This window comes from Hakea prostrata, chromosome 11, assembly GCF_041222555.1.
Source record: "Hakea prostrata isolate BN-2017 chromosome 11, UWA_Hpros_2, whole genome shotgun sequence".
NCBI classification, from domain to species: domain Eukaryota; kingdom Viridiplantae; phylum Streptophyta; class Magnoliopsida; order Proteales; family Proteaceae; genus Hakea; species Hakea prostrata.
This window is the reverse complement of record NC_142610.1, coordinates 17,684,976-17,699,647: the sequence shown is the minus strand read 5'-3', so window position 1 is coordinate 17,699,647 and position 14,672 is coordinate 17,684,976. Positions and strand designations below refer to the sequence as shown.

The window sequence follows — 14,672 nt, the reverse complement described above, 5'->3', positions numbered from 1 at the left end:
AAAGAAGAAGAGATGGAATGGAAAAAATTAGGGTTATTCATTTAGACTAGGAGATGAGATAACCCAACTCACTCAAACTCCAGTCTCACCATCTTAGAGTCTAGGGAAGAGGTGGTGAAAAATAATATGAAAAATAAACAAACATAACTTCAATTTGAAGCAATCGCAGCCCTGAACGTGAGCAAAGCAACCACCACATGGCACGTGGTATTTGAGCTTGTGGCAGAGAGGAGATCAATGGAAGATGACCTTTGTAAGTTCAGACTTCAAAGAGAAGATTCAAAGGAGAGGATGACCTTCATTGACAGAGATCGAATGGGTTCTCTTCCGAGTAGTTTGACATTTGAGAAGTAGAGTTTATTAATAAGGGGTCGAATTTTGGGCGATTTTAGGCTAAATTTTGCTGAAATGTCAGACCTTTAAAATAGATTGACACATTAGGTGCAAGCAAAATATAGATCACCTACATTTCTATTTCATTCGATACGTTTTATTTTTTTCATGAAATTTTGTTTCAATTAACACATGTAATTGTTGAGAGTTTAGATTAATTCCCTATTAAGAAAGAACAATGTGTTTCACTGATGCTTTTGATTCACACAATAAGGGGTTGAGCCCACATGAGACCCACTAAAATGATCATTTATCAGTTTTTTAATATTTATAAGTGGGCCCCATCACCGTTGTACATCAACAATGGCAAGGAAGCGTAAGGAGAGCACAATCTTCTCCCTAACAGGAGGTCATGGAGACTCAACCGTTGATGCCACGAAATGGTTGGTCCGGGTTAAGTCAATTCCATCATCGGTTTAGTAAACCCAAATGAAGATCAAACCGTTCAGATCCGGTTCTGCCACCCCGGTCGATGTACCTACCTTGCGTTTCGTACTTATGGGCGGCTGGAAGCGCAGCTGCGTCGATAGATTTGCTGCATTTACGATTCTTCCCCGAGTTTGCAGTGGCGAAAAGCTTAAGACCATTTGAGTGATTTTGCAAGGACCCATTAATCTCTTATAGGCACAGCTCTTGTTCCAAGTTCCATGTTGGATTTAAATTGGTCGTTCTCCATCTTCGCTGGTGATTTCGGACGTCTACGTTGATGAAAGCCAGAAGAAGTTTAGAAAGTTTGTTCTACTTCGGGATTGATCTGTTATGGATTTTTTTGCATCTATACCATATTATTTTGTGGTTTTAACAACCACAAAGTCAGAATCAAGGAGAACAAGAACGTTACTGATTCATTTGTCGAGGAGTTTGAGGGTGTCATCTGCTTAAATATGCACTGGAAATGTATTGGTGGATACTGCAATTGAAACAATTCAAATCACTCGTGCACCTGTGATAATCCATGGGAATAACGAAATTCTGTTTTGGGCTCCGCCGATTTCGATGTCTTTCTTCTTCGTCTTCACTCTGCAACTCGCCTTACCTTCACAATCCCAATTTTGTCCTATCTTCTCGTTCGTATGTATGCGATAACTACTCAATCTTCAGAGATAGAATCAAGCCTATTGCGAATTCTTCATCCACATACTGGGATCTTACTTCGTTTAGATCATTTTCGCGTACTCCATTATCCAATAACTCAGCCAATGAAGATGGTAACGATGGCGAATTGGTGGATGAATTGAAATTGTCGACTGAGGACTGTACTGGCGCCGGAGTTGCGGATGCAGTGGTTGGTGAGGAAGAATTCTTACCTGTTAGTGTCGTTATCTCAATGCTTGATGGGTACCATGAGCTAACGGGTCTTCCTTGGTACTAATTCCTTTGCTTAATTTGTAACTTAGAAAATTCTCCGAATTAAAAAAAAACAAAAACCATTCTTTATGATTAATGATTTTTTTTTTCACATTTCATTTATTAGAAAGAGCCAGTTAATTTAGCGGAGAACAGTTCTATCTAGTTAAAAGTTGCTTAACTTGTCCTGATAGTTTTGATGGCACTACAGGTGGGTGATAATTGCGTCCTCTACCTTGGCCCTTAGACTGGCAATCCTCCCTGTCCTTATCGTGCAACTTAGGAAGTTGAAAAGAATCGCAGAGTTATTTCCTAAATGTGAGTAAGTTTTTGGTTTTTAGCCCTTCTTTTATCATTCATATATCCTTCTTTGCTGTCATGACTTCCTTGTAATATGTACACTGTTGTCCAGTTTATTGCTACCTGAACTTCTACGGAACTTCTTCATTATCTATTTGACAACTCAAGGAATTAAATTTGAAATTTCAATTTATAGACTGGTTTTCCATACCAAGTTGAAAGTGAGTTGAGCAAATAAATGTAATTGAGCAGAATTAAGAAAGGGACCTATGAGCTACTGGAACAACTAAAGCACACAGATTTTCAATCTGAAACTGTCAAAAAAGAGTGAAAATAATATTTGGGTGCTGCAGAAAGCAGAATGAAACATTGAATTAAAGATCAAGAACTGCAGGTATTGTATGGTTTTGTATTCATAGTTGTCAAGCAACAAGTGATACCCGCCTTGAAAACCAAGGCAACATCAAGCAAGGTGACATCAGATTGCCTTGACCCAAAGAATGGCCAAGACGCCTAGGCGTCATGTCACATCCCTCCAGCCAGTACCCTAACTGAAATACCCGGAGGTGTGATCCATAGTCCTGAAGATCAAGTCTTAGACAATCATCCTCCCACATAATACAATAGTACAATCATGAGCAAGAATAAATCATTGTAGTAATGTAATTAAAGAATAAAATCAAAGTGAGGATCTTAGAAGGATCTCAAAACAATATCAGAGTGCGGAAGTGATGTCAATTAATCAGAGTAAAAGTGTGCGGAAGTAAACTCAAATAATCAAAGTGTAGAAGAATAGTCAAAACTCAAGTATTACAACTAAAAGAACAACGAAAGACCAAAATTGTTTTAAGTGCTACTGATAGTATGTTTCCTTATCAAAAAGGTAATGTCTAAACTAAAAAAATCTTTGTATCAAGTACGGGGTAGACCAGCTCTAGAGTCGGGCTAATCTTGGTACGTGCAGTCAACACACGAACATTCTTCACCATAATATTCTTGATTGCCAACACTGCGCATACAGTATGGATCACTTGTCGAGGTCTCGTATTGCTGGGTCTCGACGTCATCAACACCTGTAGCAAAGTTTAAAGCAAACATTTTCTCGGAAGGGTGAGCTCAAAAGAACTCAACGAGTAGTTACATACAAATAACATTTACAATCCAATTCAAGAACATAGCATAATGCAATATGATATGAGACAATATGCAAGAATGCAACTAACTGCTAGTCTCTAATGGCGGACACACATTAGGATGGAACACTAGCCTCCTCTGGGAGGGTCATGTCACTCTGATCCCTCACAGACTGGCTACCTCTTTTGGGATCCCGGATAGGGGGTCAAGGCATCCCTCTTAGTGATGCAGAATTAAAGATATATTTAAGGAAGAAAAAGCCCATTGGGTTAGGCCCATTAACGGCCTAAAGCTATCACTTGAATCAGCCCATGGCTTTCATGGGCTAGGACTGTTTTAGTGGGTTAAAGTTAGCCCACATATTGAACTTCATAGTTTATACCTAACCCCAAGTCTAGGTTTTGAAAAGTCAATAAAAGGGGCTATGGTTTGAAAATAAAAGAACTCATTGTTTTGTCAAAGAGTTAGGTAGTAATTGAGTTATTAATAGGTAGGTGGTGTTAGCTAGTGGTTGGATGTTACCATTAATGTTTATGTCTTTTTAGAATGCTATATAAAGAAACTTATGTAAGAGGTGAACACACAACTCATCTATTGAAATCAATTTGCTTTGTTAGCATTCATTCTCTATGGAAACTCCTTGTGTTTGATCAAGGTAGGTTGGTGTTCGATCCAATCGATCCATCTTGCAGTGTAAAGCCCGGGTGTTATATTGTTATTTTCAATTCCCTCATATTGTCCTTTCAATTTATTCATCATAGTTCTACCCATATTTTAAAGATTTATTCAGCCCGTATTGTTATGTTATTATCCTTATAATACCACTCTAGTTTCAGCCCTCTTTCACAAATAAATTCTGTTTCATCTTTAGTCTATCAAATCTGAACTTGATTCCCTGTGAAAGATCTTATTTGGCTACTGTTTTGACCAATCAAATACAGTTTTACATTATTTGGTATCAGAGCCATGACAGGGAGTGAAAATTCTGGACCATCTAGTCCAACTAATCCTATGGCGGCAATGATGGAGATGGTTCAACAATTGAGCAACCAAATCACTACGAACCAGAAGCAAATGGACGAGAGGTTCTCAGAAATGGAGGTCAGAGTTGCTGCCTCTACTCATGTTCCTCACCCTCCACTTGATGAAGAATTCCATCCAGCTCATTCTATAACCAATTTTCCTGCTCGGAGAAATATGGGGAGAGGACTCCAAAGGATTCCAATTGTGCAACCAACTTTTGAGGAGCACCTATGAAGTTATTTCTGCTGGAGAACAACCTACATTCAATAGGCATGTTGGTGACTCTCACAGGGTTAAGCTTGAACTCAAAGAATACTTGGGTAAGCATGATCCTCAAGTTTTTTTGATTGGTTGGCAGCATTGGATGACTATTTTGATTGGTTTGAACTATCGGAGGTATGAAAGATGAAGTTAGCACGTACCAAGCTAGTTGGAGCTGCATGTGAATGGTGGAGAACTTGCGAATATGAATTGGAAGATTGTGGTAGAGCTCTACTACGTGGGAGGAAATGAAGGAAGAACTGAGAGAAAAGTATTTGTGATCTACTTTTCAATTGCGACTACAAGACAAGTTAAATTCTCTTCGTCAGGGAACTTGTCAGTTGCAGAATATATGAAACAATTTGACTCTCTTTCTTCTCGTACAGGAATTCGAGAGAGGGAGAACCAAATCTTGTCACGTTTTAGATTGGGTTTACGGCCTGAAATCAATAGGGCTATCGGCGTTGTGGATGTAGAGCACGTGTGGGATTGTTTTGAAAAGGCCCTACGTGCGGAAGAATTAATGGCATCCAACAACAAAAGGTTTGGATACCAAGCCGGGGAGGCTAGGCGAAATTTTCCAACACCAAAACCTACAACAACAACCTCTACTCAACCCACATTTCCTATCTAACAAGATAAGGGCAAGGCTCCTTATGACTAGTGGCAGCCAAGCACAATGTTTTCACTGTCAAGAGATTGGACATTATGCTAAATATTGCCCACACCGTCAAAAGATTAATGTTGTTGCTGAGATAGAAAGAGTCAACAAAGGAAGAAGATCCTGATCTATTCCCATACCCGCTCGATGATGGCGACTATGACGAAGCTGCATATTCCCAAAGGAGAGGACTGGTGGCACAATTGTATCTTCTACAGCCGTATGAAGTCCGGAGATAATACTGCTTTGGTGATAGTTGACAGTGGGAGCTGTGTCAACGTTACTTCAGACACCTTTGCGAAGAAAGCAAACTTGAAGGTGGAGAAGCACCCTCAACCATATCGGGTATCCTTGCTGAATGGGAATACTTTGGAGGTAAATCAACGGTGTTCCGTACCACTGAAGCTCCATCGATATGAGGAAGAGGTATGGTGTGATGTAATCCCTATGCATCTTACTGATGTTCTGTTTGGTCGACCATAGATGTTTGATAATGATGTTATGGTCGGGGGGAAGAAAAACCAATGTGTATTCAAGTTCAAAGGACTTCACACTGTCCTCCACCCATTCAATGTCCCAGCTGAAATGCGTCAACGGAGGTCCTTGAGGACCAACCAAAAGGGGACCAATGAAGCACAAAAGTTGTTGTCCATATCGCAAAAGAAGCTGCTGGTTGTTCCTCACAAGGAGTTCATTCACACTAGCCATGATACAGGGTTGGTATTGGCTCTTGTTACAAGGGTAGTCACGCCTCCACTTGAGGTGACATTCCCTCCACCCATCAAAGAGTTACTTTCTGATTTTTCTGATGTGGTTCCTAATGAGTTGCCTTGGTACCGGGTTCGGTGTTACCAAACCAACCGGCTTATCGCCTTAGCCCAACAGAGCACAATGAACTCAAAAGACAGGTGATTGAGTTGCTACATAAAGGATTCATTCAGGAGAGCTTAAGTCCATGTGTTGTGCCAGCATTACTGACTCCAAAGAAGGATGGCTTATGGCACATGTGTGTGAACAGTAGAGCAATCAACAAAATTACAGTCAAGTATAGGTTTCCTATACCGCGGCTTGATGACATGTTAGACATGCTATCTGGGGCTAAGATCTTTTCTAAATTGGATCTTAGAAGTGGCTATCATCAGATTCGTATTCGGCCTAGAGATGAGTGGAAGATTGCCTTCAAGACCAAGGATGAACTATTTGAATGGAAAGTCATGCCATTTGGTCTGACGAATGCATCTAGGACATTCATGAGGGTGATGACACAGGTACTCCGTCCTTTTATTGGTCGATTTTTGGTTGTATACTTTGATGATATATTGATCTACAACAAGCATCCAGATGATCACATCGATCATCTACGGCAAATCTTGAGAGTGCTTCGCCATGAGAAGCTATACATCAATCTCAAGAAATGCTCCTTTATGCTACCAAAGGTCGTGTTCCTTGGTTTTATTGTCTCATCACAGGGGGTTGTAGCTGATCCAGAGAAGATAACAAGTATAACAGATTGGGCTACACCAAAGATAATCACTGAGGTTTGTAGTTTTCATGGACTTGCATCATTTTATAGGAGATTCATTCGGAACTTTAGTGCAATTATGGCACCTATTAACGAGTGTTTGAAGCAAGGCAAAGGTGAGTTCAAGTGGACAGCAGCGGCAACCAAAGCCTTTCATCTTATCAAGCAAAAGATGACAAAGGCTCCAATACTTCGCCTGCCAGATTTTGACTGTATATTTGAGGTAGCAATTGATGCATCACATATTGGTCTAGGAGGTGTATTGATGCAAGGAGGGCACCTTATCGCTTTCTACAGCGAGAAACTCAATAATGCCAACCAACGCTATTCGACATATGATCTAGAGCTCTATGCTGTTGTCCAGGTGTTACGCCATTGGAGACATTATCTCATCGGCAAAGAGTTCATTCTCTATACCGATCATGAGGCACTGAGGTATCTACATTCACAGAAGTCGATAAGCAACAGGCACGCTAAATGGGTTGCTTATCTCCAAGAGTTTGCATTCGCAATGAATTACAAGGCAGGAAAGGAGAATACAGTGGCTGATGCATTGAGCTGAAAAGTTCTTACTCTTAGCACATTCTCAGCACATGCAGTTAGCATTGATCAGATACGTGATGAGTATGCATTTGACAAAGATTTCAACATGCCATACAAGGAGTTACAGCAAGGCAAGCAACATCATAAATGCTCACTTCATGATGGGTATTTGTTTTTGGGAACTCGGTTATGCATTCCAAATTCTTCCTTACGACATCACATCATACGGGAGCTGCATGGCGGAGGTTTGGGAGGTCACTTTGGCAGGGATAAGACTATCATACAAGTTACCGATCGATATCATTGGCCCCATATTGCAAAGGATGTTGATCATGTAATCAAGAGATGCAGAGTCTGTCAGCTAGCCAAGGGAACCAAGCAAAATACAGGTCTGTACTCACCATTACCAGTTCCTCATGCACCTTGGATTGATATTAGTATGGATTTTGTACTTGGGCCACCCTTAACAAAAAAGCGATTTGACTCCATCATGGTTGTGGTTGACTGATTCTCAAAGATGGCTCACTTTATACCATGTTGAAAGACCTTTGATGCATCTCACATTGTAAAGATATTCTTTAAGGAGGTTGTACGACTACATGGGCTACCAAGTAGCATTGTCTTAGATCGTGACATCAAGTTCATGAGCTACTTTTGGAAGACATTGTGGCTGAAAAGTAACACAAAATTACAGTTTTCAACCGCATTCCATCCATAAACTGACGGGCAAACAAAGGTGGTGAATCGAAGCTTGGGAAACTTACTGAGGTGTTTGGTTCGTGACTATGAGAAGACATGGCCGTCCATACTTGACATAGCTAAGTTTGCTTACAACAACTCAATTAATCATACAACAGGTCATACTTCTTTTGAGATTCTACTTGGAGTTCAACCTCGATGGCCTATAGACCTCATTCCATTACCAGCACAAGCACGCTGTGAGTATTGAGGCTGATGAGTTTCTGTGCCATATCACAGAGGTCCATGCTGATGTTCGCCGAAGAATAGCTCTCAGCAATGATGACTACAAGGCTATAGCAGATTGTCATCGATGATATGTGGAGTTTCAAGCGGGAGACATGGTGATGGTTCGTGTCAACCCAGAAAGGTTCCCACATGGGGTCAACAACAAACTCCATCCAAAGAAGATGGGTCCATACAAGGTGCTGAAACGCATTGGACCAAATGCTTATGTACTTGAGCTACCAGAAGAAATGAACATAAGCAATGTCTTCAACGTGGCTGACTTACATCTTTATGTAGGACACCACTTTGATGATGGAGACACTAAACAAATGTTGAGGCTGCCCCAACTCAAGCCACCAATCACTGACATCATTGAGGAGGTTTTGGATGACTTTTACAAAACCACTCGTTGTGGCATGGATACCATGCTTTCCTCATCAAATGGAAGAATCGTCCACGACATGATGATACTTGGATTCATGCTAATGATTTCAAGAAACTCGACCCCGATTTGTATGAATGTTACATGTCATTCATTCATTCGTCGGAGACAAATGTTCTCAAGTTGGGGAGAGTTGATGCAGAATTAAAGACATATTTAAGGAAGAAAAATTCCATTGGGTTAGGCCCATTAATAGCCTAAAGATATCACTTGAATCAACCCATGGCTTTCATGGGCTAGGACTGTTTTAGTGGGTTAAAGTTAGCCCACATAAACAGTCCAAGCCCATGAAAGCCATGGGCTGATTCAAGTGATAGCTTTAGGCCGTTAATGGGCCTAAAACAATGGGCTTTTTCTTCATCAAATGGAAGAATCGTCCACGACATGATAGTACTTGGATTCATGCTGATGATTTCAAGGAACTCGATCCCGATTTGTATAAATGTTACATGTCATTCATTTATTCGTTGGAGACTTATGTAAGAGGTGAACACACAACTCATCTATTGAAATCAAATTGTTTTGTTAGCATTCCTTCTCTATGGAAACTCCTTGTGTTTGATCAAGGTAGGTTGGTGTTCAATCCAATAGATCCACCTTGCGGTGTGAAGCTCGGGTGTTATATTGTTATTTTCAATTCCCTCATATTGTCCTTTCAATTTCTTCATCATAGTTCTGCCCCTATTTTAAAGATTTATTCAGCCCGTATTGTTATGTTATTATCCTTATAATACCACTCTAGTTTCAGCCCTCTTTCACATATAAATTTTGTTTCATCTTAAGTCTATCAAATCTGAACTTGATTTCCTATGAAAGGTCCTATTTGGCTACTGTTTTGATCAATCAAATACATTACTACATTACTTAGACTATCACCATGGTTGGGGTTTAAGTCACCACTCTCTCACCACACCATTGGTATGAGTGGTGGCACGTGTCAGGGTTATACCTAGCCCAGTGCAAATCATCTATTGAGTCACATCAACTTAGGATCAGATACTTCCCCTCATGCCTCTCACAATCGATTCCGGTATCCTTCCCCCTAGAGTCATCGTATTCTATGACACCAACCAGCTCGGACTATGGACTCTTAACCTTATTGGTCATCCACATATAATAAACAGGAAGCTCTTCATGTCCTCTCACGGGTTGTCTACCGGTCTTGAGCGCCGATGAGCCCAGACTTATTATGATGCAACCCTACTGATGAATGGACCCCACAATGTGATTGTGTCCTCTCACGGGTTAGCTACCGGTCTTAAGTGCCCACACTCCCCATTATTGCCACAGGTTACTCGGCCTCAATATAGGGTGTGATATGACAGGATTTCTAACCAAACACTTCTAGACATCCTAGGTATGACATCCAGTAATCATGAAAAGCGCCAAAGGACATCATAGAATTGTGTCCTATACTACCTCCATTGATGTCCTAAGACAGAAACACCCAAATGGCATTCCCCAATTTACAATCACAACATAAACATTCACATTACAATATGATTCCAAACATGTTATAATATCATAACTCATTCTTAATCCAAACATTCACATATCTAACAAATATGCATAACATCATTACTAACTATATTCTGAAATTACAGAGGCATAAGAATCATGTTTAAGTCCTAAAAACAACAATATCACCTATGCATTCATGTCCTTTATAAACAAGAATGTAAGTAGGGTTATGTGTAAGTGAACGTCTTCACCTTGTTGTCAATTTGAAACCTTTGAAGAGTAGATCAAAAGATGAGTTCAAACTTGTCAAAGAGTCCTAACAATATGATGAATTCAATGTTAGAAACAAACCCTAATGGTTTGGAGACGGAAAAAGGGCAAAAACCAGATACTTGTCTGACAGTAGCATGCTTGGTTGCCTGGGGCTGCCAAATCAATCAACCAAGACTGCTGTTTACAGACAGTAAATCCCAAAATTGATAGAAAACTCATCGTTTGGGTTCCAAACCACTCCGAAATTAACTAGAAAATTCTGAAATCATGGTAGGACATTATCTAGTATGGTTTAAGCATTAATCGTGGCAAAAGGAATGAAAACTTAACAAGTCCTATATTAAATTTTTTCCGAAATCAAACCACAGATTCACGGATAGACTAGAGTGAGGGTAAAGAGAATAGTAGAATAAGGTTTGAAATCATCATAGAACATGGTCTAACATAGTTTGAAGATCAGACTAATAAAAAAGAATAAAAAACCAATAGATTTATACTAGGTCTTACCAAAATCATACCGTGAAGTTTACAGAAGAGCTAGAGTGAATCTCCATTCACTTTAGAACATAGAGAATAGAAGAATAGGTACTTACAAGTAAAGAGCTTCAAGAAGGTCTATGAAGTAGATAGAAACAAGAGAAAAAGAGTAATTAGAAAGAATAGAGTGAATGCTAACCTTTCGGAAGAAGAATTGATGAATAGAATGCTTGACGAATGCTCCCAAACCTTCCTTCACCTTGAGAGGGTTCTCTAGAGAGTTTCTGACGTTCTTTGACGGCTTTAGAACATAATGACACGTTTTAGAACGAAAATCAATTAAATAGGGCTTCAAAAACCTAATTTCCCAAAAGTGCCATTTTTGCCCCGAGACTGGCTTGGTCGCTTGGGTTGGTCACCTAGGGCGACCAAGGCAGGCTGCCAACCCTTGGCTTTTGGTCAAAAAGGGAAGTTGGTGCTTCAAAAGCCCTCGCTTCATCTTGGGTCCTTTTTCAAGTTATAGAAGGGTCTTACTTGGTTTTCCAGGACCTTCCACTTGTGTCATTATTGCACTCTTGATCCATCTACCAAGTCTGTCAACGTTCGGGTTAGTCCTTCTTCCATATTCCGACAAAGTTCCCAACTTAGCGTCATCTCCGTTTACTTCCATTAGTTCAAAGTCAAATCCATTGGTTTCAATTCAGATGGCCCACAATTGCCTTCTTCCCGCACTCCGGGTTTTTGGAGCTACAATGTGGATTTATGGATTAGGGTTTTGAGGGATTTCACATGTCCCCTAAGCGACGCTTAAATGACACCTTAACAACAACAACAGCAGCAGCAGCAGCAGTGACAACAACAATCCTTTTCCCTACTAAATGGGGTTGGCTTCATGGATCCTTGCCTTCCAATTAGCTCTATTTGAGGCTGTTCTATGTACAAGGGCTAAGCTATCCATATTCTTTCTCACCACTTTTCTTAAGGTTATCTTAGGTATTGTATTGTTTAGAATCAATCAATAAAGCCCAAACGCATTCCATAATTAGATTTTGAATGATTGAGGACAACAACAATGTCTTAGGTATGTAATGAAACCAGAGATGGAAGTAGAATAATAGAAAAAATAGCAACATGGCAAAACATTGAGTTATATTAACCCATCTGTAGCTTGTAGAGAGGACTCTCTTAACTAAAAAAGGCAAACCTGGTGCCGTAGGGTTCCGCACGAGTATAGTGGGGGGGGGGGGGATTCTCCCTACACAGCCTTACCCCAACAATTTTGTAGGAGGCTGTTTCAAATCTTTCAATACCTTGACCTCGGGCTACAACTGTGGTCCACCGACCATTTTGCCGACTCTTTCTTAGCTCTCAATTCGAATTAATCAAAAAGTAGTGCCATAATGTACTCTAGTGCTACACCAAGTAGTATTTTGATTGATGTGACACCTGTGTCCCACCTTTGCTCAACAAACTAGTCTTGAGTGAAGCTTCCCTAAAATCACTAGAACTTGTGATAGTAAACCTTGAATCATGGGAACCAGTGGGAGTTCAATTGAAGCTAGGATCAACCTAATAAGGATGAAATGAGGATGTTGAGACGGATGTGTGGCAAATTGCAAAACTTGGAAGGATAAAGTAAGGAATGATCATGTTAGAGCTGGTTTAGTGTAGTTATGATACATGATATGCTATGAGAAAGTCATTTGTGGAGGGACGCCCATGTCCAATGGCCCCTTTAAATGTCCTAGCATAGGGGAGTGAGTCTACCTAGATTGAAGGAAATAGAAGTGTAGGGCATACCTAAAATAACCTTAGGAGAAGTGGTGAGAAAAGACATGAATTGTTTAGACCTTGTATCCAAGATGACCTCGAATAGAGCTGGAAGGCAAGAATCCATGTAACCCGACCTGATTTAGTCTCACATAAGGCTGAGTTGTTGTTGTAGTGGGGCTGAGTACCCAAGACCAGATCCTTGATTCTAATATGCAGGTGATTAAAGTTTTGAAGCAGCTAAGTGAATGCATGATTAGAAGTTATCGATACTGTATCTAAATATTTGGCACCATCTAGGACTGATATTACTACAAAGTAGGGAAGCTAGGAGTTCTGTGCTTTGCTGGGCAGACATATCCATGCCTATTCTTTGATTGGTTAGATTTTGGTTCCCTAAAGGAATTGTTTGACTGACTGGTACAACTTGACAGAGGAGCAGAAGCTTAGATTTGTTTATTCGTGATTCACAGGCCATGCTAAAGAATGCTGTAGAGTTCATGAAGAGGGGCTCATAACTGGAAGACTATAGCCTGGTACTGGAGAAGGGATGATACATGAATTGAAGGACAAGTACTGATCTTAGTTTAGACAAGATCACAGTCAAAGTGAGTTTGATGCTGAAGGGAACTTGAAACATCCTTCAATAAAGTTAGACTGGACAAGTTGGAGAATGTTGGTAGCTTGGCAATAGCAACATTTAGGCGAAGACTGGACTCAAATTTACGCTACCCAGGGAAATTGAGAGAGCTGAGTCAAAGAAAAGGTGCCTGAAATTGAAGATAAAGCTAGTCACAATGGACTATGATATAAAGAAGAGACAGAGCTTGACGGTTCATGGTGATGATCTTCATGACCATATATGATCAATTGGATTGTAATCATCGTAATGTTTTTAGTGCATCCATTTGTACTGTAACACTTATGCATGGAAACCTGTTATTTTTTTATTCATAATATTTTGGACCATTAGTATTTTACCTCGAGTTGTTCTTGTAAGCTTCTTGATGTGATCTTTGTTATGTTGTAATTTTCTTTGTTATCTGTTTATTATAATTAGCTTGTTCTTAGACAGGTGCCAAAGCTGGTAATTGTAAACATTATCAAAGCATAACCAGAATGTGGGTCACTATCTTTCATCCTAACATATTCTTTAACCTATATTTTTACTTTACAATAAATTCTAGTGTACAAAGAAGCTTTAATTTTCAATAAAGACGATACAGATGAATTCCCAGTCAGTCTAATTCAACTATATTGTTTAAGAAAAGATGATCATTTTCTGACTAGAATTTTCATCTCTCAAAGTGCCACCTCCTTTGCCACCACCTTTCTCAGGAAAGAGTTACATAGAACAATATCTGCATTTTCGGGAGAAGAAACGAGCACTTGGGTGCCCCTCATTTTTGTGGTCCTTTGCGACCTTCACAGTCCAGGTAATAATGTTCTTTCCTGCTTTCTCAGTCAATTAAAGGATTCTGAGCATGTCTTATGGTGATTATTTTTTATCAATTGAGTCCAAGGGTTTTTTTTTTTTTAAATCTTCTTTTATTTTATTTTAAGAATCAATAACAACCTGATCAGGGATTGTGTAAAGGTCATTGTCCTCAAGGATGCTGATAAAATGACCCTAAAATATTGTCAGACATATCACAACTCTCGTACACACATCATCAACAATGTAAGGCGTACAGACTCTAGCGTAGAGTTATACCATTAATAGACAATTAAAACCAACAACTAGTGACAGTTTCATGTATACAACAATGTGCTTCCCAAATTGTTAGATTCTACGTGTTACTATTGTCTCAAAATATGAAAACAACCATAATTGTCTCAGGCCCTGCTTCTAAGGTTAGAGCACCCTAGGGCCCTAGGCACTCCCAATCAACTGTATCTGAAGCTGCACAGATGTACCTTCCAGTTCCATCATCTGTAAAAATCAACAACATAAAGCGGTAAGCTAAACTCCTGGTGACACAATCCACCCACCACAGGGTAGATACTTCTAGAACTTATGGTTGTTTTCCGGTTGTCCAACATTGTAACCACAACTATTCAGTTGCCTAAATTGTCGTGCCGGTGACCAGCATTTCGAC

At 39.9% G+C, this 14,672-nt stretch overlaps 1 protein-coding gene across 2 annotated transcripts in view; it reads left to right on the top strand.

The window, feature by feature from the left end:
• Positions 1–924: 924 nt before the first annotated feature.
• Positions 925–14,672, top strand: part of LOC149000486 (ALBINO3-like protein 2, chloroplastic) — a 59,788-nt gene continuing 46,040 nt past the window's right edge. For both annotated transcript variants that reach the window (XM_089139704.1, XM_089139703.1), the window contains exons 1-3: positions 925–1,758; positions 1,952–2,058; positions 13,882–14,009. In XM_089139704.1, coding sequence (XP_088995830.1) covers positions 1,349–1,758; positions 1,952–2,058; positions 13,882–14,009 — 645 coding nt within the window. In that variant the 5' untranslated portion in view covers positions 925–1,348. The remainder of the gene's footprint in view (positions 1,759–1,951; positions 2,059–13,881; positions 14,010–14,672) is intronic.